The sequence below is a fragment of the Lycium barbarum genome, chromosome 1, assembly GCF_019175385.1.
Source record: "Lycium barbarum isolate Lr01 chromosome 1, ASM1917538v2, whole genome shotgun sequence".
In the NCBI taxonomy this organism is placed as follows: Eukaryota; Viridiplantae; Streptophyta; class Magnoliopsida; order Solanales; family Solanaceae; genus Lycium; species Lycium barbarum.
The window spans coordinates 3,204,218-3,230,028 of NC_083337.1; the positions used below are offsets into that span (position 1 = coordinate 3,204,218).

Genomic DNA, 25,811 nt, shown 5'->3' on the forward strand with positions numbered 1-25,811 from the left:
GAGTAAAATTTTTAAATTTAATAAGTTTAATTTTGAGGATAATAACAACTATATATTCTTTAAACTTTTAATATTACGAATTCGGAATATAATATTTAGTATTTATTGAAAATTTAATTTGATAGAGAAGTTCTTATCTTTCCTTCTCTTCCGCTTCTCCTTCGTATAATTTCACGAAAATGATGTAATACACCATGTGACCTAATTTCATGTATATAAGTTATTCAATAACTCTAATTATAAGAGCACGTCTTTATCAAAATTATCTTTTTATTTTCTTCTTTAAACATCTAACTTAGTAACCATTTTATTCAGTGACGAAGCTAAACTTCTTGCGAGAAAATTCAAAAAGTGGTAGAATGCAATATTTACCACTTCTTGAGGGGATTCAACCAATGGCCTGCTTCCACGTGCATCCATATTCTCCTCCCTAAATCATGTTAGTAGTAATGCTATATCTTTTCGTTAGTACTTAAATATGTATGTCTGCTCCCGAGTTCTAGTGTCATAAATATAATATGATGCAATGAATATTGGGTTTACCTCTCTAAGTGAGGTTGGGGTTCTAATTTGCTTTTCTCTTTCTTCTTCTAGAATTAGTTTGGTCAAGTATTTTTGTCTTTTTCTCTATGCTTTTAAATTTTCAAGTTTAACGAGTTGAAATCTCTCATAAAATGTTATATAATGAAACCAAACGTGCATATTAGAACAGGGGATATAGAAATGGATGTTTGTGATTTCGGCCAATTATCAAACTGGATTAAGGTTTTATCCTCATGATTCCGCAAATTATGTTGGTCGGATCCTCCAACCACACCGTTGGTGTGTCACATTGGTGAGAATCCAATGCCCCGAAAACCTAAGCATTCCTCCGCAAGGTTCGTCCACAGAGGGTGAGAAAGGCCTAAGATCAGGCCGAAAGGCGTAGTCAATGGACAACAGGTGAATATTGTTGTACTGCCCCTTGTTGGTCCCAAGGGACGGAGGAGGCTAGGTTAGCCGAAAGATAGTTATCGGTTCAAATCCTCCAAAAGTAATGCATTTTCGGAGGATCTAACACAGGTACAATGACATTTCTACAGGATCCGAGCAACATAATAGCATTGCAAAAGCTCTGTTATAGAATCCATTATTATAGAATCCATTAATTACTTGAGCAGCAAATAAAAACCTTCAAAATGTGTGTGAAATGTTCCTTCATAGATAATTAACTTCGCAACTATCAAGAATTGAAGTAAGTGCCTTTGATACAAAAAAAATCATATTACCTAGTTGAGCTAGCCGATACATGAAGACTGTCAAACCTAATCACAAACTATCCAGTATTCTCTGATCTCGGACTCTATTGATGTAAGAGAAGGAAAACCTACTTACACATTACACCTCAAAAGAGCGTAAACAAAATTGCATTAAGGTGTTTTAAAGACCAAAGAAACCCATTTCACTAGCTTTTTCCTTCTCAAATGTCTCGAAATACTGGTAGATGATAGTGACAGCCAATAGAATTCCTGTCCCTGAACCAATTGCTCCCATCAGATCAGCCAACACGGTAAGCAGGCCAATGCACACACCACCAAACGCTGCTGCTGTTGGTATATAGCGGTTCAACTCCTTGTACAAATTGGATTCTCTATGCCCAGGCATTACCATTTGTTGTTCCTGGATATTTAATAAAAGGTATTATCAGGTAAAACAAGCATTACAAGTATAATTTCATACGGACAAAGCTAGGTTAAGGGGGTTCAATTGAATCCCTTATACTCTACAAAGAGTAGAAGCAACCCCTATTTATATATCTAAGACAGTTGAATGCTCTTGACATAAAGAAAGATTCTACCGTAGTTGCAAAAGAGGTTCAAAAATACTTCAGCTCATAGGTACAACTCCTAGGTGACACTAATAGTTTTTTGAATCCCCTCGTATAAATTTCTGACTCTGCCACTGGCTTTCACGTATCAACTGGACATTCAGGCAGAAGCAACGCAACCAACTTAATACTACTCAATTCTACTATAATCACTATTTGTATCTGTCAATAGCATAAACACATTCAACCTCTAGTGGTTCTTTTCATCTTAATTCTTTTAACTTCACATTGTACTCCCATTTAGCTGCTTGTGAAGTACATAATTGACAAAGCACACAAGAAGGCGAAGACAGACCAGAGTAAGACATCAGCAAAATATAAATAATACCTTTAACTGCTTAGCCACATCTCTTGCTGATGATCCTGAGACTTCAATCCAAGTCTTTGAGAACAAAGCACATGCTGATAGCATGAACACAATGTAGAATATAGCGTGGAAAGGATGTGCTACCATATCCGCCAAGCTGCAATTGGGAGTAATAGTGTTAGTGAGGTTTTGAAAAAGAAATGCCCCTTGATTGAGGTCTGATACAGAGAAGTTCCATCAAAGCAAAGGCAATCACTTATACAGTGAGAAAGGGAGATAAGTTACCTTGATGGTGCAGTAATATAATAGGCAAGACCACCGACAGGTACAGATTGACCAGAATATTCAGATTCTTTCCATTTTCCCAAGAGGTTCACGAGGAAATTGCCACTGTACTTCCTATACAGCAACTGCGAACATACCAAATGTATTCAGATGATGTCAACTTAAACAGCTTATGGAAGAAGGTAACCACTACCATTTGTTTGATCATGTTATATATGCAAAAAGTCATATACCTGGGAAATAAAGTAAACATTGGATACAAGTGCTGACTGTAAGATGATGGGCATATTGGAAGTGTAGAACAGCTTAATTGGATATGATCCCTGCTGTCCACGGGCATTCTTTGACCTTACAGGCAAAACGACCCGGAAACCTTGGAGGTAGATGACAATAAGGAAGATCAAAACTGTGGCAAGCAAGTTTGTTACGTTCGGAAGGTTCTGCCGGTAGAATGCTTCACGAAGTGCACGAACCTTGTCAGTTCGAGTGATCAATAAATGGAATAAAGCTATAACAGCTCCTTCAAATTCAGCTCCACGGCCACTGTTGATTGTGGTTGGACTAAATGCTTTCCAAATGATGTTCTCGCTAGCAAAGAAAGTTCAAAAAGTTAGAACAAGTTGCACTAAACCATGTAGTTGAGAGGAAATAAGATCAGAAGCTTACCACATGTTGGTAGCTATAAAGAGTGAAATACCAGACCCCAGACCATATCCTTTTTGAAGAAGCTCATCAAGGCAAATAACTATTATGCCAGCAAACCACAGTTGAATGATTATCAAAACTGCATTTCCAACCCCAAGTTGACTGACACTGCCATACATGCCAGAGAGAACATATGCAACTGCTTCACCAATCGCTATGAGAATACCTAATAACTTCTGTGCACCGTTTCTGAAACCAAAAATAATATTGATGAGTGACATCATGAAAGCACTGTCAGATTACATATAAGTAACCAGTCCCAGAAAATATTAGAAAGTAAAGCTCCAAAAGCATACGACACTACACCAACCCGTGACTGGTTCATTGTGTGAAATGCAATTCCCGGAGCCAAATGCCGAAAGATTTAAAACTTCACTAGATAGAATCAATGCGCTTAAGAAAGTGTTATCACAACTAATTCTTCAATTAACTTCATTTAAAGTCTTTTTTTTCTTTTTACAAACTAAGTGCACATATCCAAAAACAGCTAACAGTTCGTTCTTCACTTTCTCAGCCAGCAAACCAAGGAGGCAATCAATGGTATCTTTGTCATACTAGTATAAATTGGGGCAAACAGAGCAACCGTGCAGGTGCTTTGTAGAGTGCCTGTTGGAGCTCTAGCCTGGTTTTTTTGAGCATAAAGGTTCTAAAATACAATTGTGTCACTTGTAGACTCGAGGTGGTTGGGCTTTAACTTGGGTATTTTGACCTTTGCTTGGACAATGAGAAAGCTGTAGCTTTGTGTTATTTCTGTCTAAATTGAAGCGCTAAATTGACATGGCTCATCTTGGCTAGCATAAACCATACTTGGTGAAAAATATCATTCCAATTTAAGTTTCAGATGTCTGCAACCTATTATCAGCAATATGCCACAACTGGTGTTAAATGGGAGCTTAGAGCTCACAATGTTCCAGATGACCACAGTTGTTATTGGCTTAAATTAGGGTTGGAACTAAACACAACCTAAGCAAAACCATATTGGGTTTGAGATCCTGTTATGCAGATAGGCCTCGTAAACAGGGTTTTCCAAACATGAGTCCAAATGCATTATCCTGGTAATATGTTGGCATAATTGAGATTAAAAGATCAATGGAAATCAATCAATCACACAGCTCAACAGGGACCAAAGGCAAGCAACATATGAGTGAGGAATTTGGCGCGGTTTCCACTTTTCAATTATTAGACTATGTACTTATAGTGGTGTGGTGGCAGTGATTACAAGTCATTATGTAAATAGATACAAGTAGGCATCATTAGGATAGGAATAGAGTATAGTAAAGTAATGGCTATGATGTACAGCTCACGGTCCATTATATGGAGTCCAATTCTTTATCTAACAAATGGGAGTTTCTCTGTTAATCATAGGAATCATCATATCCCCATGTACCTGTTCTTGTGGTAAAGCGACTTTGTTTTTGCTGTTTACCTATCGAAGGGACAGACGAAGTTCTTAATAAATGTGGAAGAAATTTTCGTGGAACCTGCTCTGATACCAGATTTTCACCGAGATCCTCTTTTAGCTGGATCTAGAAAACGTTCTAACTCCGCTAAGTCATGGCAACATGGGGGACCCGCGAAGTCCATGTACCACTCGTGCTCTCCGGCAGAAACCTCGGAGGCTATCAATTACTCTCAATCTCCGGCAAAGACCTCGGAGTCTCTCAATCATATTCAATCTCCGGCAAAGACATCGGAGTCTCTCTGTCACTCTCAATCTCCGGCAAAGACATTGGAGTCTCTCTGTCACTCTCAATCTCCGGCAAAGACCTCGGAGTCTCTCTATCACTCTCAATCTCCGGCAAAGACCTCGGAGTCTCTCAATCATTCTCCTCACCATTAGGACAACATAAAAGTAATATGGAAGCATGTCATGCATGATATCAGTCTCAACTATATCTCCAATATGCAATAAACAAGTACAAGTCATATTATTGTCCATGGCTCAATAATCAATATTACCCTTCTCTTTCATAAGGTGAGTGAGCTAGTATGTGATAAACATACAACTAGGTGATAATTACATCAAACAACACATAGAATATTGGATGCATGCCTCGCATGAAATCAACCTCAATAATCACCGCAGTCATAGGTTCCATAGATTCATACTAGGAAGTGTAATTCAATATTCAGTTTCTCAGTAATAACCTTCCTCTTCCATATGACTAGTGAGATAACAAGAGAGAGGAAATTATATCAAGTACATGAAATCACAATACAGTGACAAGCTCATATAACAATATCGCAATAATGGCGACGAGCCCACATAACAGTATCACAATAATGGTGACAAGCCCATGTAACAGCTGACAATATCAACCTAGATGGAATTTACCTCCACACTATGCCTGAAGACCTATTATGCTTTCCCCGCCAATCACTACTATCTACATACGTTTTGCTAACCAGAGTCTAAACATAAAGTATGATAGGCTAAAAGAGCGACGAGACGAACGGGTTACGAATAGCCGCTAACAGGTATGTAAAGCTATCCCTTCTTTCTTTTGGCATGTCTTAGATATAAGTGACGTATGATATGAGCTTTGGTGTAACTCTATTCATAGGTTCCGAATGTGATCCATGATTCTTGTGCTATTCATTCTATATGTACTCCAAATGATTCCATTCTTAGACGAGTAGGGTCTAAATGTTCCTTGTGATGGTTTATTGATATTGTACTCCTATTTTGTTCCGGAGGGAACACCCATAAGGTGCCAGTTGAGTTGTGTATATGGTTTTACTAATGATTTCGAGGAAATTAGTTTTATACTAAAGGAAACATAAAGTTAGACTTTCAAAACCACTCCGAAGGGGGTGCGAGATTTTACTATTTAGATTTTCAAAACCACTCCAAAGGGGGTGCGAGGTTTTACTATTTCATTTCATTTACGACTTATGTTTACATTCCATAGCATCATCTCTTTGTATTAATATTTGTGAATGAAGCTTGTGTTGACATGATTGTGATATTAAGCCGGAAGTGGCTGCCCGAAGGGGCCATCATTATTAAGCCGAAAGCGGCTGCCCGAAGGGGCCATTATTATTAAGCCGGAAGCGGCTGCTCGAAGGGGCCATCATTACTATGCCGGAAGCGGCTATCCGAAGGGACCATTTTGTTAACATGTCGGAAGCGGCGCGTGTGTTGGATTGCATTATTTACTTAAAGATTGTTTTGAGACCTCGTGTATACATTTATGTTTCTTCCTGCGAAGGCTGCGAGTATTGAGTTAGATTGTGATTTCTTCTCTCCTAAATCAAGTTATGGTTATGATTTGTTACCACCTTACATACTCAGTATATTGTTCGTACTGACGTCCTTTTGTCTGGGGACGCTGGGCCTTTTGCTTCTCTTGCTCGAGAGCTGCTGCGATCGCCCATGAGTTGTAAAGTTAGACAAACCAGAATGAGTGAGTCTAAAGAAATTAAGAATATTAATGATCTACCCTTAGTGGAGATAAGTTCGAATATGGGGTTTAGTAATGTTCCAGGATTACTATACCAAGGGAAAGCTATCCAGCTACCCAGAAACATGAAGGAAGGTGCATACTATTCCTTAGGTACTAATGCAGGGTCAACCAATCTACCTTTATGGCATAGGTTCGACATTTTAGGAGCATTATTGAATAACATCACGGAGGTGTTATCCTATAATGTAATACATCAAGTCCCAGAACATTCTTCGGAAATAGAAAAGGTAACGACAACTGTCAGTCAAGAGTTGGATGAAAATCTAGCTAAGATTGTTGAGGTCCTCGAGATGAATAGGAAAAATATTCACCTAGACATTAAGGACAAGGAAAAAGGAGTTATTTCAAAATATGAAGTGCTCTTCAGTAACCAACAGCGAATAGTTCAGCAGCTCAACGAGTTGAAAGAGCTATTTCTTAGCCTAGATATTTCTAAGCTTCAACAGAAGGTTGAGAGTCTAAGTGAGAAACTAGATTCCCAAAAAAGAGCTTGGCAAGCTGAAGCTTCTTCCATCAAAGAAGAGGTAAAAGCTAACAATAAGGAAACCTTAGGCAAGATAGACACCATCTATTCTTACCTTAAGAAGACCTTAGGAGAAGAATGACTGAAGGACATTCAGTTGTGGAAAGAATGAAGAGGTTAGAAGAAACCATCTTACCAAAATTAGCGGAGTTAGAACGTTTTCTAGATCCAGCTAAAAGCGACAGCATGAATGACATGTTGTTTAGAGAATTGGCCATCATTAGGCAAAACACTGCGAAGGGATATCCTAAGACTCTAGATGACCACTTCAAGCAAAACCCGAACTTCAGTTGGGATTTTGAAGGAGGAGGAGAAAGACCTGATGATAGGTATAACAATGGAAGAGAATGGATAGGATGTAGTCACCCAGGACTGTACCCTCACCTTTTTCATACGTTCAACCCACAGCTCAATAATATGACTGATCTGTTAGTTGATATTCATCAGAAGGTTATTGATAAACCTTTACCAGGAATTCTAGGAGAGCTAGAAAAGGCTGTAACTCTTCTACAAGAGTACATCCAAGCTTTAATCAACGAAAGCAGACCAGAAGCTGCTCAAAAGGCTAACTAAAGCAGACACATATTAGAAATAATAGAACGTCTGAAGCAAATGGCTCTCGAGCAAGAGAAGCAAAAGGCCCCAATAGAAGCAGATTTAGTTAAAGAACTAGATCAGCAAAAGAGAATGATCCTCGAGCTAGGACAAAAATTGGATAACATAACTATAGGAACTAGACCTAGTCAGCCTATAACATTTGTTAATCCAAGATACTGGTATGGTGGTGAACCATAATGGAAGAGATAGAAGAAAAGCTATCTAGGATAGAAACATTGTTTCAAGCAATGAGTATCCCTCAAGATACTAGCCAAAATATGGACATAGATTCAGGCGAAGAATCTCCAGATTTTGAAGATGTGGTCTTAGACTATGACAGTGATAGTTCAGACCAAGAAAATCCCTATTTCATAGGAGATGACGATGCTCAGTCAAGTACGACTAGAGACCAAAACATGGCAGACATAGCTCCAGCTGCACCAGCACGAGCTCAGCCAATTGGAACTTCTACGGTCATAGATCTTGAAGATTATGTGGATAGAGAAGTTCAACAGAGAGGCTATTTCAAAGGGAACCAAAAGGGAAACTACACCCATATTCCCATTGAATTTAGACCAAAGATCACAACACCAAGACGAAACATGAAAGATCTTGTGTTGGATATAAATTGTGTCACAGATGTTGGAAAGGCAATCCAAGACTGGACAAAGATACTTGGTATTCATGTTCAATTGAATCCAAATCTAGGAACGATAGCATCACGAGCTATATATAATTACATCATGGGACATACATCAGGTATATGTCTGAATTTCCTCATGGGACTATCAGCAACAGAAATCGCTCAGATAGTTGGTGGAACAGATGGTAATACGGTTTATAAGGCACCATACATGGTCCTCGAAGACGTAGGAACACGCCTAATACGGGAATTCACAGGTATGTCTTCTCTCAACTTACATCAATGGGAGATCATTATTAAGCCGGGCTTTCTTCACTTCACTTCCGGTTGCCCGAAGGGGCCATCATTATTAAGCCGCTTCCGGCTTAATATCACAATCATGTCAACACAAATTTAATCCACAAATATCAATACAAGAGATGATGCTATGGAATGTAAACATAAATCGTAAATGAAATGAAATAGTAAAATCTCGCACCCCCTTCGGAGTGGTTTTGAAAATCGAACTTTATGTTCCCTTTAGTATAAAACTAATTTCCTCGAAATCATTAGTAAAACCATATACACAACTCAACTGGCACCTTATGGATGTTCCCTTCAGAACAGAATAGGAGTACAATCTCAATAAACCATCACAAGGAACATATAGACCTTACTCGTCTAAGAATGGAGTCATATGGAGTACATATAGAACGAATAGCATAAGAATCATGCCAAAGAAAGAAAGGTTTGCCTTACATACCTTTAGCGCTTATTTGTCACACAATATGTATACGCTGCCCAATAATACTTCAACCTATATTAAGACGCCAACAACTATGGTTAAGCTACGGGAAGATTCAAAACGTATTCTAACGTTAGTAACTCCTTTCTAGATGTTTAGACGACGTTTTCTCTTGTAGTCAAACCAACTACATACAACCAATCCCACATCAATAAGTATACATTCAACACCAATCCGGACAGCCCACACAACATTCCAAACAGTCCGTATTCACAACATTCGATAGCGATTCACATACGGCTACTACCTTCTCAAGTTATTCGTAATAGTTTGTAGCCTTAACGTTTGCATGTAACAACATTATAACAGCCCATCCAACATAATGCATAACCTTAATTATCATTAATCTTCCAAGCTCAATAAGAACAACAACAATGTGTCAAAACAGTCCGCACATTACAACACCCAATAATAGTCTACATGCGATTATGACACGTCCAATTTATTCTTGTTAGTCTATAGTCATAACATTTCGTCGAAACGATTCTATAACATCCCAACCACTATGACAACATGATGTATATTCTTAACTATAATTATTTTTTTCAACTTAGCCAAAACAACACGTCCAAAACAGTCCCTAACCACCAACATGTCCAAAACAGTCCCTAACCGACAACATAAAATGTTCGGAATTCTTGCAAACGTTTACGAACATACTAAGCAAACCACATATGATTCTTACACATTATTTCATGTCTTCTTTTCATATAATTTCAGTAAGTTATGACCAACTATCCACACGACAAGTACAACCTCAATTCATACGCAACTAAGATATATCGTCATTTCTATATTCCTTACAACAACTCACAAACGACTTTAGTTTCAACTCCAACCATTAAACACCTTCATTTCCATCATAAATTTCATGATAATAACAATCAAAATATCAAGTAAAAACAGTTCACTAACTTCCTCACAAAACAGCCCATACATGGTTTCAACATCACTCACATAAAATCATAGATTCAATTAGTTTCATACTAACACAACTTCACCTTTAACCTTTTCATTCTTTTTACCATGAGATCTATGATAGTAACAACCATATTTATTAAAGAAAATTAGTTCATTAATTCCACCAAAACAGTCCCCTCGGTCACAACAACATTCCAACACCAACATTCATGATTTTATGCATGCGATTCATGTTCTTCAAGTTACAACCATACTTCAACATCAACACATATAACCTCATGGTTACTATCATGTTCCAACATCATCACACCTTATTTCATACATACAACTTATATCTACTCATCTACATCATCCTTAATGCATGGAAAAGAAAGTTAGATCTTACCTTGACAACTTGACTTCTCTACTTGGCTAGAGTTGGTGACTTGAGATGAAAATTGTTCTTGTTACTCCAAAGACTATCTTCACGTTTTAGGGACCTTCTAAAGGGTTGAAACACCTTGGAAAGTAATTTTTGGATCAAGACTCAAAGAGCTCAAAAATCAGCCCCTTGGCCGAATGCTCTCTCTCTCTAGGCTTAGGTTTTCTTTCTTTCTTTGTGTTGTGTAGTTGAAATGAATTATGATGGCTGATTTCTTGGTCATTATTTGGCTCAACTTTGATGCCTACAAGTTGGTCACATGCTCCACTTATGGCATGATTCATTCCATTAACTTTACACTTAAAATTTTCTAATTTTTTTCTTCAACTTTCGGCTAAGTGTGTTGGCTCATTTTTCATCTTTGTTTCCTTTCTTCTTTCTTTTCAATTGTTTACAAGACAATCTCATGTGTGGTGAATGATTCACACACCACCCTTTGTCCATTGTAATCATTCCAAGATGAATGATCCATATTTAATGTGAAATGATCCTTCCACCATGTTATGTCTTCCTAAAATAATGTATACTTTTATAAAGTAATGCATGCTTCAATATTCAATTGCATGACTAACCTTTTCCTCCTCCAAATTTCAGCTCCTTGGCCGAATATACATGTATATTTCTTTCAATTTAATTGTCCACAATATAATAAAAGTGTAGTGGATGAATCAACATTAAATGCATATTTGTATGTCTTCCATAATAGCCATATTTTAGATGACTTTTGAGTCATCTTTTGGACATGGCATGTTAATGTTCATATTGACTCATTGCCATAGCTCGAGGATCATTCTCTTTTGCTGATCTCAAGGTCAGTCGTGCTCGCAATTTAGTCAAGCCCTATCATTACTATTGACATGACCTTTCAAGACATATTACAAACCTATATCATCTCCTTTTATTCCTAGGAAAATTTTGGCAGAGTTTCCTCAGTATTTCTTACTATCCCAAAACCTGCACGCAGGAAATACCAATAATGCCTCACAGGGCTAACTTATATACTCATATATCATATCGTATCATAGCCACACAAGGATCCCAATTTCCAGAAAAAGTATAAAGATGTCAGGACTTACCTCACATATCGCACCTCGAGACGTACCTGATCCGTTAACGATCTGTTCTGTTATACTTTCCTATCCACCTGCTCTTTCATCCTCCAACTTTACATTTCAATCGTATTTAAATATTTTTTTTGATTAAGCACCGGGTGTCCGGGTCTCTTTGAGCCCCGACTAATCCCGGGGGTGCACAGGCCCTCGGCAAGGAGTTTCCCGCAAGTGCACCACGGGTAATTCAGGGATCAATCGTATTTAAATATTCTTACCTTATCCAACATGACTCTTCCGCATCGTTACTTACCTCTGTACTTTGTAACTGCTAATATCATCGGTCGCTTTCTTTTGTCGATGTCGTTCTTTAGCTGAAATCAAAGGTTAGTACAAGGGACTTCATTTCCTATGACTGAGCTCTATCGCACGATCTTAGATATGAAAGAAAGAATGACACCCTATTAATGTCTCGTAGCCTCCTGTTTATAGATGTGGTGCACAACACACCGATAAACAAGACTCTACTAGACACGACTTTGCAGACAACCCCTAGGACGAACTGCTCTGAGAATTTGATCATATTCAAGCCCGGAGAATGTTAGACCCCGTATTTTTATACGTTGAGTTATTTGCGAAAGAATCGACGTGAGATAGAAACCTCGGATTTTAATTTCTAAGCTAGAACTAATCGGTTGTAAATTTACTTAGTATAAGAATGTTGTTGGAAATTAGGAACTATTTAATTATGGTGTTAAGTAAAAATTAGTGGCAACAATGAGTCAATATGAACATTAACATGCCATGTCCAAAAGATGACTCAAAGTCATCTAAAATAAGGCTATTATGGAAGACATACAAATATGCATTTAATGTTGATTCATCCACTACACTTTCATTATATTGTGGACAATTAAATTGGAAGAAATATACATGTATATTCGGCCAAGGAGCTGAAATTTGGAGGAGGAAAAGGTTAGTCATGCAATTGAATATTGAAGCATGCATTACTTTATAAAAGTATACATTATTTTAGGAAGACATAACATGGTGGAGGGATCATTTCACATTAAATATGGATCATTCATCTTGGAATGATTACAATGGACAAAGGGTGGTGTGTGAATCATTCACCACACATGAGACTGTCTTGTAAACAATTGAAAAGAAAGAAGAAAGGAAACAAAGATGAAAAATGAGCCAACACACTTAGCCGAAAGTTGAAGAAAAAAATTAGAAAATTTTAAGTGTAAAGTTAATGGAATGAATCATGCCATAAGTGGAGCATGTGACCAACTTGTAGGCATCAAAGTTGAACCAAATAATGACCAAGAAATCAGCCATTATAATTCATTTCAACTACACAACACAAAGAAAGAAAACCTAAGCCTAGAGAGAGAGAGCATTCGGCCAAGGGGCTGATTTTTGAGCTCTTTGAGTCTTGATCCAAAAATTACTTTCCAAGGTGTTTCAACCCTTTAGAAGGTCCCTAAAACGTGAAGATAGTCTTTGGAGTAACAAGAACAATTTTCATCTCAAGTCACCAACTCTAGCCAAGTAGAGAAGTCAAGTTGTCAAGGTAAGATCTAACTTTCTTTTCCATGCATTAAGGGTGATGTAGATGAGTAGATATAAGTTGTATGTATGAAATAAGGTGTGATGATGTTGGAACATGATAGTAACCATGAGGTTATATGTGTTGATGTTGAAGTATGGTTGTAACTTGAAGAACATGAATCGCATGCATAAAATCATGAATGTTGGTGTTGGAATGTTGTTGTGACCGAGGGGACTGTTTTGGTGGAATTAATGAACTAATTTTCTTTAATAAATATGGTTGTTACTATCATAGATCTCATGGTAAAAAGAATTGGAAGGTTAAAGGTGAAGTTGTGTTAATATGAAACTAATTGAATCTATGATTTTATGTGAGTGATGTTGAAACCATGTATGGGCTGTTTTGTGAGGAAGTTAGTGAACTGTTTTTACTTGATATTTTGATTGTTATTATCATGAAATTTATGATGGAAATGAAGGTGTTTAATGGTTGGAGTTGAAACTAAAGTCGTTTGTGAGTTGTTGTAAGGAATATAGAAATGACGATATATCTTAGTTGCGTATGAATTGAGGTTGTACTTGTCGTGTGGATAGCTGGTCATAACTTACTGAAATTATATGAAAAGAAGACATGAAATAATGTGTAAGAATCATATGTGGTTTGCTTAGTATTTATATCAAATATGTCAGAAGATAATCCCTATCTTTTTCTTTTTTCACTTTCTTGCATGCTAGAGTTTCTAGTTCATGCACAGTGTAGTTTTGTTCCGTAGGGCTGAAAGTGCAAGTCTAAGAGAATCCAACATGAAAACATATTGACTCAGTAAGCTATGGAACTTACAGTAGTGCTCGGTCCTCGCGTACATTGTTGTCAACTTCAATGATCTTCGACCCAGCTAGAAGTTGCATAACCAATCCAGAAGTCACAATGGGGGTAATTCCTAGCTCCATGACAGTTCCCCGATTTGAAGCAAGGATAACACGCATCCAATAGAATGGATCGGCACCAGTTGTGGAGTGTATGCCATACAAAGGTAGCTGACTGCATACTAGGAAAATAAAGAGAGAGATCACAGTGTATAAAACCTTCTCTCTGAATGGAATTTTTCGATCAGCACTCTGAACCTCAGGCAGGAACGAAAGAAATGGACGAACAAGATGAAGCATCCTGAATCCGCCTCCCATCTTGTTTTCTACAACTTAACCTCCTGGTCCAAAACACAAATGCTGAGAAACAGAGTGCTAACCGAATATACAGAACGCTCTACTAAAACAGTCACAAATAGAAATTTCAAATCAAAGAATTCATGAAATCTGGATGATGGAAGGTCAACAACAGAAAGACAAAATTGAGTTGAAAATGTTGAATTGTGTGAAGCATCTATTATAAAAGCTTATACTATTACACAAACTCACTCATTTTTTTAATCTAAATCTGTAACACGACCTTTCCACACAGGCCACTGGACAGGATGCTTTTTTTAATTTTGTCCAATCATGCCAATTAATTCATTGATGTATGGTGAGATTCAAACTCATGCTTAATAACAGTGTCGACGAAGATCAAAATATAAAAAAATAATTCCAAAGAATCAGACAATACAAAATACTCCCTCCAGTGCAAAAAGAGTGTCCACTTAGCCATTTGCACACCCCTTAAGAAAATACTAACTCCTAGGCAAAAATTAAAATTACCCCTAATTAAATAGGTGTTGGGATTTGGTCACTTAACAAGGCAAATCTGAAAAAATAACGTTAATTCTTTCTTGATTTGATAAGTGGACACTCTTTTTGAACAAAAAAATACAGGCTAAGTGGACAATCTTTTTTAATCGGAGGGAGTAATATTTATAAAAAAAAAAAAAAACTAATAACATACCAACATTCAACATGCAGAAGATCTAAAACGAAGATAATAAAACAGCTAATTCCAGAAATGCCTCATTACTTTTTCTCAAGAAAAATAAGTTCCTCTTAACAATGCCATGATTAAGAGATTCCATTCAAATTATACTCAATACAATCCCAAAACTTTTCTCATAATCAATCCATAACAACAATTAATACCTCATAACGTTACCAAAATCGAGAATAATGACATTTTTTCTTTCTTTCTATTTATAGGAAATTCCTTTAAAATTTACACATTGAACTTTTTAACAGTTTGTTTATATTTGGCCATTTTCCTAAATTAAAATAGAAACTCAACCACTCTAAAATACAAATATAAGCCATCTCTAATCAATCAATCATCTATATCTCAACATTTAACATGTAGCAGACAGATCTAAAAATAACATAATAAAACAGATTATTCCACAAATGCCTCATTAATTTTTTATTTATTTTTTTGATAAAATAAGTTCCTCTATTGCTCAATAACTAAACTCTTTCAATCAATCAACGTACAAAATCATCTATATCTATTTCCAGTTCAATCGTATTCAAAAATAGAATTAAATTTTGAAATGAATAAATGCATAAGAATAAGATAATAAAACAGATAATTCAAATAATCTGTCTGTATATTCGATTCAATCGCAATACTAAAATATATTAAATGAATAAATTTGTTGCTAAATAAATCGAAATAAAACTTGAAATGAATAGAATTTTAATATAATAATTTTGAGAATTTTGCAGAGAAATATGAGGCTCACCAAATTGAAGATCTGTTTGAAGGGTTTTGTTTTTTCTTTTATTTTTTTTTGTTTCTCCTTTTTTCAGATCTACGAATTGTTTTTGGCGTTATAAATAGAGGAGCAAATGTTGATGACATGGAACTCTTTACCACGCCATTTGTCCAATCATTGTATGACACGTGTTTAAAGTTGCCAAAGTTGAATTGTACTGTAGCTTAAAATTAAGAAAAAAAAAAAAAAAAAAACTATAGCTTAAATAAAAGATCATTCGTATATACTATGTACTTATCAGTGCAATTTTTCAAATTTTTTTTTGGTTTTTCACCTGTGTCTTCAGATTCGCGTCGCATAGGGCTCCATTCAGGAAGAAGGGCTCCTACCAAGAATTTTTTATACTCAGGGCTCAAGCCTGAGACCTTTGATAGGGAGGAGCAGCCTCCTTCATTACCAATTCGTTTGGTTTTATTGATTAAAAGTTCTTGAAAAGTATCAAATGTTGAAAAGTAATTTTAAGTGTTGTAGTTAATATAATAAATGAGCAACGTAGTTGGATAGACATATTGAACCGGATAATTTTATTCTTTATTAAAGTAACGGAAAAGGCTCATAAATACCCTCGTTACATCTTTTGATCTAAAAATACCCTTTCATCCACCTTTTAGATTTAAAAATACCCTTAAGGTTTGTTTTTTACTCAAATATACCCCTCAAATTAACAGGTCAAATTTAACTATTTTGAAAAGCCACGTGACATTTTGTAATTGGTCACACAGACCCTTACAACATGCCAATGCTTCCTCAGCTTCTCTGTACATACTTCTCTAACAATTTGTTCCAGTTAAAGGGAGCACTGCTCCTGTAACTCTTTTGTAACATACTGTAAGTTGGGTTATCGAGACACACATTGGTCTCTTCTATTTATAAATCAAAGTTTTTCAACTGTGAATCAAGTCTAGAGGTGAAAAAAAAGATATTGTGAAAATTCAGAGTAATTCTTCAATATGAAGATGCTACTGTACGCTGCCTTAGATCTTGAGCAGGACTTCAGATTTCACTTTACAAGATTGCATTGAACTAAATAGGAGGATCTTTTTAATTCCCGAATGACATGGCTATATCAATTTACTGAAGACAAATTACAAAATGCCACATGGCTTTTTAAAAGAGTTAAATTTGACCTGTTAGTTTGAGGGGTATATTTGAGCCAAAAACAAACCTTAAGGGTATTTTGAGACCTAAAAGGTAGATGGAAGCGTATTTTTAGACCAAAAGGAGGAAAGAGGATATTTATGAGCCTTTTCCGTTAAAGTAATTGAAATGTCCTTAGTTTATTTACAGAAATTATAATTTTAAAAAGTACATTTACATGAAAAAGAGAACGATGGAAATGGAATTGCGAAAGTTAGGAGTTTTGTCTTACAAAGGATATTGCTGAGATTAGAAAAAGTGTCAGCAATAAAATGAATTAAAAAAAAAAAAATTGGTGAAACTAAACGTGTTTAAGCTAAAACCCCATAAATTGTGAGAGATCTAGGCTTTTGGACTTATAAGCATTTTTTCTATGAGAACTTTTTATTGATATTGCTATGAAGAGTACATTTGGTGTTCAGTGGCGGATCCAGGATTTTGAGTTCGGGGGTGTTTGATAATAATAGAAAAGTAAAATTATCACTTTATGGGTGCTTTATTAACTATTTATATCTGTTTCTTTTATATTTTCTATATAGCTATACACTCCGTGACTGAGTTCAATGGGTGCTGGAGCATCCAAAATTTGCTAATGGGTCCGCCCCTGTTGGTGTTAGTCAAGTTAATTTGATATATCTAAACAACTTTATGTGTTATTGGTGCACAGAGTTGAACTAAAAGATAGTAGCATGCGATAAACAAACAAAGATCATGATTCCAATCGCAAAAGTTTCTTCAAGTAAATGTTATGTGTTAAATATCATGTGATAATTCAATCCGTCCAACTTTAAGTCATTGTTGTTGTGAATAGAGGAATAATACATTCAAGAAGGAAAGAAAAGTTACTACTTTCGGTTTCTTTCTCCCTCTGTTCTTGCTACTTTATTTAGTTACACTGTTTGATTTGATATCAACTTCTCCAATAATTTCTTACAATAATTGGATAGAAATATGCACCACTTCTATTTGCAAACACCTCTTTCCTAGGACCTTGCTAGCTCCCAAAACCTCACATTTGCAAGAGTACTCTTGCTAGATTTTTTTTTTTCTTCTTCTAATTCGTTTTAGTTATTTTCTTATTGGAGAATTGAGTAACTTGTTGAGCAACTTCAGTCTAGACATTGAACTTGCAAATTGATAATCAACTTCTTGGGGATTACTTCTAGGTTCATATGATTTATGAGATTTAAAAATGACGAGTTTTGAAATTCTTGATGACCGAACAGCAAAATTATCAATATCAAGCTTCAATTAACAGTAACTGAAGACATCACCTCTTAGTTTATACAAGAATTGCTATGTTTGGGCACAGAATGTAATGGAAAGAAGAGACGCCTGTTATCAATTTGTATCACATTAAGAAAAATCTGCAACTTTACAAACAGTGGAGAGTCACAAATCATGCAGAAACACTCTACGCTTACAAGAAAATGATCCAAACTGTACCCGAACAAAACCATGCATACGCGAATCAGTCTAAAGGTCAAGGCATTGGCTAACCTAAACTGGTAACTTTTAAAAATCACATCTCTAAGCCTTCTTCTTAAAGAATGACATGATATTCCCTTGCTTAGGATCCTTATTTCCTGCTTTCTTGTTTCCTGCTTTACCGGCTTGATTTGTAGGTGCAGTACTTCCAAACGCCGGTGACTTCTTAGCCATAGGTGGTCTGAAATAAACAAGTCAGGTAAATATACAGTGCAACAGTTAACAAAGTAACTTTAAGATATTGGTAACAACCAGAAAGGAAGTCAAAAAAAGGATGATGACTAGGAAAAGGCTCAATAATGAAGAAGGTAGTAATTACAACTGAAGTTGCACTTTAATAGAGGTAATTTTTCATCAAACCTAGAGGGTGATGGAGCCTATTTTCTACAGATTCAATCAAACCTAAAATTTTGACATGGAACATAGCAAATATTATATTCTGGACCTATAATCTTAAAAGTACAATGAATTTAGTACTAAGAAAATTTAAGGTTGAACCCAATAAGTTCAAATTTTGAATTTGCCTCTGATCAAACCATTGGCCAACTTATTCTAAAATATCTGGAATTCCTCTGCAGACCCATTTCACACATAGCTGCAAGGGCTACAACAGTAACATTGTCTACTTGTTCAACATTTGTACATAAAAGGTAACAGTAACCATGTCTCAACCTTATCTTAGCTGAAAAATGTAGGAAAGTTTTGTATGTTTGGCTAATTAGCCTTAATGCTCTACAAGCCTCTCTAATATCTCATACTTTCAATTAGATGTCATTAATGTCATTTCTTTTAGGCCAAATACATAAACAGCACCTTAAACTTGCCAATTTTTTTTTACTTAGACACCTTTTTTGACCTTTCTTTTAACATATTAGGACTCGGAATGTCCAACATAGGAACAACCATGGGTACTATAGTAACATCAATAAAATGACTGAACATGAATCTGTTCACCTGTCACCAGTACTATTAACTGATTTGTTGTCAGCTTTCTTCGTTGTATCATTGTTGTTTGTATTACTGCCAGCCTTTGTTTCTGTATCTTCACCCTCCCAAACAACCTCGGTCACTGGTGAGTAAAAGTAAATGAATCAATGCAGGTAAGAAATCATTTAGGCAGTTATACTAGCTCATTAAAGCATAAAATCTGGTTTCTCTTGATCAGTAATGAAATTAGTAGAGAGATCATCATATCTATGTGAAAGGATATGAACAAGCATATTATGAAATAAGTCAATATGGATCAAAAAATAAAAATTCCTCAAATGATAAAACAGGATCTGACAAACTATCAACGCAATTTCTCGGATGAGTCAGCTACTTAGCTCATTAAAAATTGATCTTTCATTTACTAGGAGCTCTCTTAAGACTGCCCTAAAGGGCCTGAAAAGCAGCAATCAGAGGGGTCATGACTATACATAAGTTTTACTTGAAGAATCATAGAAATACATTATTAGATGCCTTTAATTTTTCTTTACCTTATAGACCATAGAATAAGACATGCATAGTGAGAAAGGTCAACTTTCACTTTTAACTTTCTTCCCTCCATTGCAATGACCTTAACCCATGTTTCAAATTGTTATACTCACTTTAGACAATTACATTTCATCATAAGACATACCTTCTCTTCCACGTTCATCAATTCGTGTCTTCATTACTTTTCTCCTTTTAGGGGAAATTGGAGCAGCATCAGCCACTTCATCCTTTACATCTGCTTTCTTATGACTGGCATGTTCAGAGACAATCTCTGAAGAGTACGACTTAGACTTCTTCGGTTCGCTGGTAGGTAAAGGTTCTCTTTCTTGTTCATGACTCTTGCTTCCTGCCTCCTTTTCCTTCTTGACTTCCTCCTTTTCCTTCTTGACTTCCTGCTTTTCCAGTTCTGGAGTATTAGGAATTTGTTTTGATCCTAAAATAGATTTCTGCTTTGGAGGATCAGGTGATGCTAGGTTGACAGCGTCCTCAAGTTCATCTTCTTCATCCGAATAATCGAAAATTACCCTCCTCTTTCTATTCCCCTCACCATTTGATGATCTCCTGATGTTGACTTGTTGTTCGTCATCATCACTGATCCTATCTTCTGCTCTTTCTGGAGCACATACTTGAGCCGCACTACCTGAGTAAACATTAGTTACAAAGGAAAAAGAAGTGGTCAGTCAAGGACAAGTACAATGCATAATCCAAGACTGAAAAACAAAACATAATACAACTTCAATGACGAGACCAAACAGCCAAAGGGACAAACCAACAGGATTTGGTGTGGCATCACTGGTAGCAGCTGGAACATTATCGACTTTTGGCTTTGTAGGTACACGACCCCACATATTAGCCAATGCCCCTCCATTTTTAGCAGAACTTTTGTCAGACTGAACTGCCTTCTTAGCAGCCGGAAGTTGAGCAACTTTGTGTTTATCTGCAACAATCTTCTTATCCTCTCCAGGACCTGATGTGCCACGACTCTCACTGGCACTAGGGCTTGGTAGTTGAACCTTTTTCTGCTCAGGTTTCACTTGAGCAGTAGAGTTACTTTTACTAAGTCCTAATGCTTCACTTTTCACCTGAGGAACAGTACTAGTGCTTAGAATTGTTCCTCCACCGTTACGCTTGACGAACGGATTTGAAACTCCACAAAACCTATAATAGCAGTGAGCATTAGAAAGGGAACCAACACCACCCAGCACATGAGAATTTCATAACATGGATTAACTAACCACTTTTGAAATAATGAATGCTTCTCAACTAATGATTTGCACATCAGGTGTGAGAAAAAAGATGTTCACTCCAGTGCAGATAAAGGCTTAAATTTGAAGACTATGAAATATAAGTCCCATACCTATTATCAAGCAAACAATTATCAACTGAGCGGGGCTGCCCAAAGAGCTCTTCGGCCTGGACAAATTCAGCATTCCAGAGGGCCACTGGATCCTTTGGGATGCAAGCTTGCACGCTATATACCTGGACTGAGCAATCTTCTGAAAATTCTTTCTTGGCTTCTGCATAGAAATAGCCGCTTGAGCTTTGATAATAGTTGCAACAACAGAACCAAACCGCATGAAGAAAAAGTAGGAATACATAAAACTTTACTCCTGGCATTTCTCCATTAAAATGACACACTCATAAAACCCTTAAAGCAAAGATAAAATGGCATTTCTATCATTCTAGCTTTATTCAGCCAAAGTCAACTTCTCAAAAGCGGATGAGGATAAGAAAGTTGTAAACAAACTTATGTAACAAACAATCATCTTAATGCATTCTTCATCAAAATTGATATATTCAACCGGTTTTTGATGCCATGAGACATAATGTGCTGGATCAAGGGCATCTATCTAGTGATTTTTCTAACTGACCAAAAAGAAACCTTGTAGTCTCAAATTATTTATCTTTGTTATTAGGTTCTTGCAGGATCAATAGACTCAAAGCTACTTAGGGCTCTAGATGTATCAGAATGCTGATATTCTCATTAGCATGAGCTGAACCAAGTACGAAGCTTCTCAATGTCAAATATTTCTTTCACTGTAACTAATCAAGGTGAATAAGAACGCGGTTATATTAAAGAGAAATCTTAGCTTGCATGTAATGTTACATGAGCTATGTTTCTCTATGGAGAAAACCTTATTTAATAAAAATAACTAACAGAGATTTTTAGTATGAAACAGAGAAGGCACCGAGAAGATACATATTAGTCTTTAGACATATGGCAAAACAATGAAGCAACTAACGGGAATTTTTTCCAGCTGTCAGCCCCCAATACTGGCTTGAGAAAGTTTTGAAGTTGATATATGAGGAACATCCTCCATATGATTCCAACTACGGTGCTAAAATGGTCAGAGAGTGACAACAATAATAAAAGATCAGAAAAGGGGGCACTGAGTTCAGCCCACTCCAATGCAAAATGATATTAAGGATAGATATGATATGATAGTAATAATGTAATGCACCATAGATCTTACGCCCGGTCAAATAAAAGGATATCGAACCTGCGAGTTTAGGAGTAGAGACAAGTCTTATATGGTAGGTTGAAGGGCTATCTCTCATCCAGCCAGACAAGCTATAGACCACCTCAAGACCATCCCCATGCTTTTCAACAAATTCCTGAAGCAGCCTGTTGTAAACAAGCAACTAGCCTTATCATTACCAGAGGGACAAACCAAAACATACTTTACAGAAGAATTCATTAAAAACTGTCACCTCTTTGCAGAATCTGATGACACCAAAAAATTTCGACTCAGCCACTTGTATGAAACCTGCAGCCCAGTAAATATAGAAGTTAAGATTTCTTGTTCCCCCCCCACACACACACACTTGGGTAACTAGTAAAAAGGGGATAAAGACCCAAAAACCAAGTCTTGACTTAGAATTCTTTATTTTTGTGTGTGACTGTGTGTGCATGTTACGAGGCATGGAAATTTTACTTTGACGACTAATTGAATAAAGACGTAATTAAAAGAAACTCTCATCCCCATATTATATAATGATCTGCAATTCATGTACTGAGAGTGACATCTTACCCCCCCCCCCCCCCCCAAACACACACGATGCAGCTGCTAAGACGAAGGCAAAGATGCAGATATCCTGAGCTGGCAGAAGTGGTTAGAGCATAGGTAAGCTAGATTAATTTGTTATAGTTAGTTAGGATTGTAACTGACATTCTGAGGTTAGTTACAATCCTAGTTGAGCAACTCCATTTCATTTCAATCTGTATATACACAATTATAACAGGTACATTCGGCATTCATTGAATGAACTGCAACTTCTCTCTCTCATCTTTGAACTCTCTTCTTCTACAGCTAGAATTCTTGAATTCATTTCCTGATCTAGCTTCCCTCTTCCTCGAGCTATAGCTCGGGATTTCTCATTCATTTGTTGTCTGTGTATGCAACACCGCCCCCCCCCCCCCCCCCCCCCACACCAAAAAAAAATAAGGGGAAAGTGAAGTGCCAAGAATTGCTTTCGTTCCCTCTGAAATTCTACAACTAATGCAAAAATTAAAACTTTCTGAACCAAACAAACTGCTTTTGTTGATAAATGAAAAGTAGCTTCTTCCTTTTTCAAAATTAGCAAGCAGAAAACTTTCTGACCTAAAACAACTAAGCTTTGTACATCAATGATATGGCATCTTTCTAATGTTTTTTAGCGAAATTATCAAAAGCAAGGAGCTGATAGAATCAATTATCACCTTCTGTTGGTCAATTTTAAGGCAATTAGAAATATAATAATTGCAACCAGAAAACTTTCTGAACTAAAACAACTGAGCTTTGTAAATCAATGAAAAACATCTTTGTAATTCTTTTTTTCTTTTAGTGAAGTTAACAAAATTAAGGAGCTGATAGAATCAAAAATAGCTTCAATAGGTCAATTACTATGGCAATTAGAAATATAACAATTGAAACCTTATCTTAAATCACCGTAATGATAGTATAACAGTAGAGAAAATTTCTAAACTAAAACAACCAAGCTTTGTAATCAGTGAAAGATGGCATCTTTCTAATGTTTTATAGCGGAAGTATCAAAAGTAAGGAGCTGATGGAACCAAAACACCTTCAATAGGTCAATTATAATGGAAGTTAGAAATACAACAACTGAAACCTCATCTTAAATTACCGACATGATAGTTTAACAGTCAAGAAGGGATACTTTCAACTTAAACAACCACGCTTTCTAAATCAAACGAAAAAAATAGCATCTTTTTAATTCTTCTTTCAGTAAAATTAACAAAAGTTAGGAGCTGATGGAATCAAAAATCACCTTCAATAGGTCAATTATTATGACAACTAGAATTACAACAGTTGAAAACATTTACGCCACGTAGCCCATACTTTGAGTTCGTTACCCAATATAGCTCATATTTGTGTATAAACACCTTTTATACACTATCATACAATTTATACAAGGTTAATACATTATGTATAATGCTTTCCTAAAGGTGTCAATTTTCTGCATTAGCCAGTTTTGGCAGAGATATACTTTTGGCCTAAGTTGCTATATCTATGCTTTCCTTCCAGATATAATGTTGTATAACATTGTATAATATTGTATATTGGGCTGCGTAGCGAAATAATTTACGTTGGGCTGTATATTTTTGAAAATTTCCCTAAAAAAAGCATCTTTTTTATTCTTTTTAAGTGAAATTAACAAAATTAAGGAGCTGATAGAATCAAAAATCACCTTGTTGTAATTAGAAATACAAGTAGTAAACATAATCTTAATTTACCGAAATGACAGTTTAACAGTCAACAAGGAAAATTCCTAAACTAAAACAGCCAAGCTTTATAAATCAATAAAAGATTGCATTTTTCAATTATTTTTTTAGTGAAATTATCAAAAGGAACTTATGGAATCAAAAATCACATTCAATAAGTCAATTATACTTTCTAAAACAATAAAAAAAAGTTATCATCTTTTAGATTCTATTTTACTGAACTTAAAACAACTATACTTTCTAAAACAATAAAAAAAAAAAAAATAGGATCTTTTTTATTGTTTCTTAGTGAAATTAACAAAATTAAGGAGCTGATGGAATCAAATATATCATCTTCAATATTCCAATTATTCTGACAATTAGAAATAAACTTTATATATTAAATTACCGTAATGATAGTTTAACAGTTAAAAAAAAAAATTACCACTTGAAGTTTGTCTGATACGAGAGCTTGAATCTCATCAACAATGCCTAGGGTTTCAATATCCGCCATATTCGGGTGAGTCTCAGACGGGTCGGGTCGGGTCGGGTCAAAATTGCAGGGAAGAAAGAGAATCCAATTTTTCCCCCGTAAAGGGCACCTGATTTCCCGCCATTGTAAAGGAATCAGGGCTTTATATAGTCTCCAAGTTGCTCATTGGGGAGTCACGTGCGGTTCACGTGCTTGGAGACCGTCTTAGAAATGTTATATATCTTTTAAATATTTTAAATTGTTAATTATGGTGACTTATAGTATTTTTATGTAGTTTTTAAATATATAGATTATTTTTTACAAAACTTAAAGATTATATGTTCGAATTAACGGTTAAAATAAAGAAATTTGACTTTCGAAATCCGAATTGTATCACATAAATTGGGACAGAAAGTGCATATGTTTTGGCCTTGTAAAAAGTATTTACCCAACCATGTTAGGTAATTTCAGGTGACTCTATTTAATAGCGTTGATGGGTAATCTAGTATAAATTGTAAATAATTTTTTAATTTATTTTTAGTTTCTCACTGGTATGTGGCACCTGCTTTAGGGCCCGATTAATTTGGAATTGCACCGCAGAAGATCCATTAAAAAGGAATGCACTCCCAAATATGATTTTTTTTTTCATTCTCAAGACCCAAATCCAAAAACTCTAAATAAGGAAGGAGAGATCTTTAACAAGGACAAAATGAAGAT

The 25,811-nt window shown here is 35.9% G+C and overlaps 2 protein-coding genes across 3 annotated transcripts; both read right to left on the reverse strand.

Annotated features, from left to right (window-relative positions):
* Nucleotides 1-1,181: 1,181 nt before the first annotated feature.
* Nucleotides 1,182-15,941, reverse strand: LOC132629148 (uncharacterized). Its single transcript, XM_060344880.1, has 7 exons — nt 15,787-15,941; nt 13,968-14,334; nt 3,126-3,353; nt 2,693-3,047; nt 2,460-2,584; nt 2,196-2,331; nt 1,182-1,659 (listed from the first exon to the last, which is right to left on the reverse strand). The coding sequence occupies exons 2-7, from the start codon at nt 14,309-14,311 to the stop codon at nt 1,420-1,422; spliced, it is 1,428 nt and encodes a 475-aa protein (XP_060200863.1). The 5' UTR covers nt 14,312-14,334; nt 15,787-15,941; the 3' UTR covers nt 1,182-1,419.
* A 2,353-nt stretch (nt 15,942-18,294) lies between these two features.
* Nucleotides 18,295-25,228, reverse strand: LOC132629155 (uncharacterized). Of its 2 annotated transcripts, none has more exons than XM_060344890.1 (8): nt 25,068-25,228; nt 22,633-22,688; nt 22,422-22,546; nt 21,278-21,434; nt 20,690-21,078; nt 20,066-20,560; nt 19,399-19,513; nt 18,295-18,625 (listed from the first exon to the last, which is right to left on the reverse strand). In XM_060344890.1, the coding sequence occupies exons 1-8, from the start codon at nt 25,134-25,136 to the stop codon at nt 18,487-18,489; spliced, it is 1,545 nt and encodes a 514-aa protein (XP_060200873.1). In that variant the 5' UTR covers nt 25,137-25,228; the 3' UTR covers nt 18,295-18,486. The 2 variants fall into 2 exon arrangements, with proteins under 2 accessions (XP_060200873.1, XP_060200868.1); XM_060344885.1 differs by having other exon boundaries at nt 21,278-21,437.
* Nucleotides 25,229-25,811: the final 583 nt, after the last annotated feature.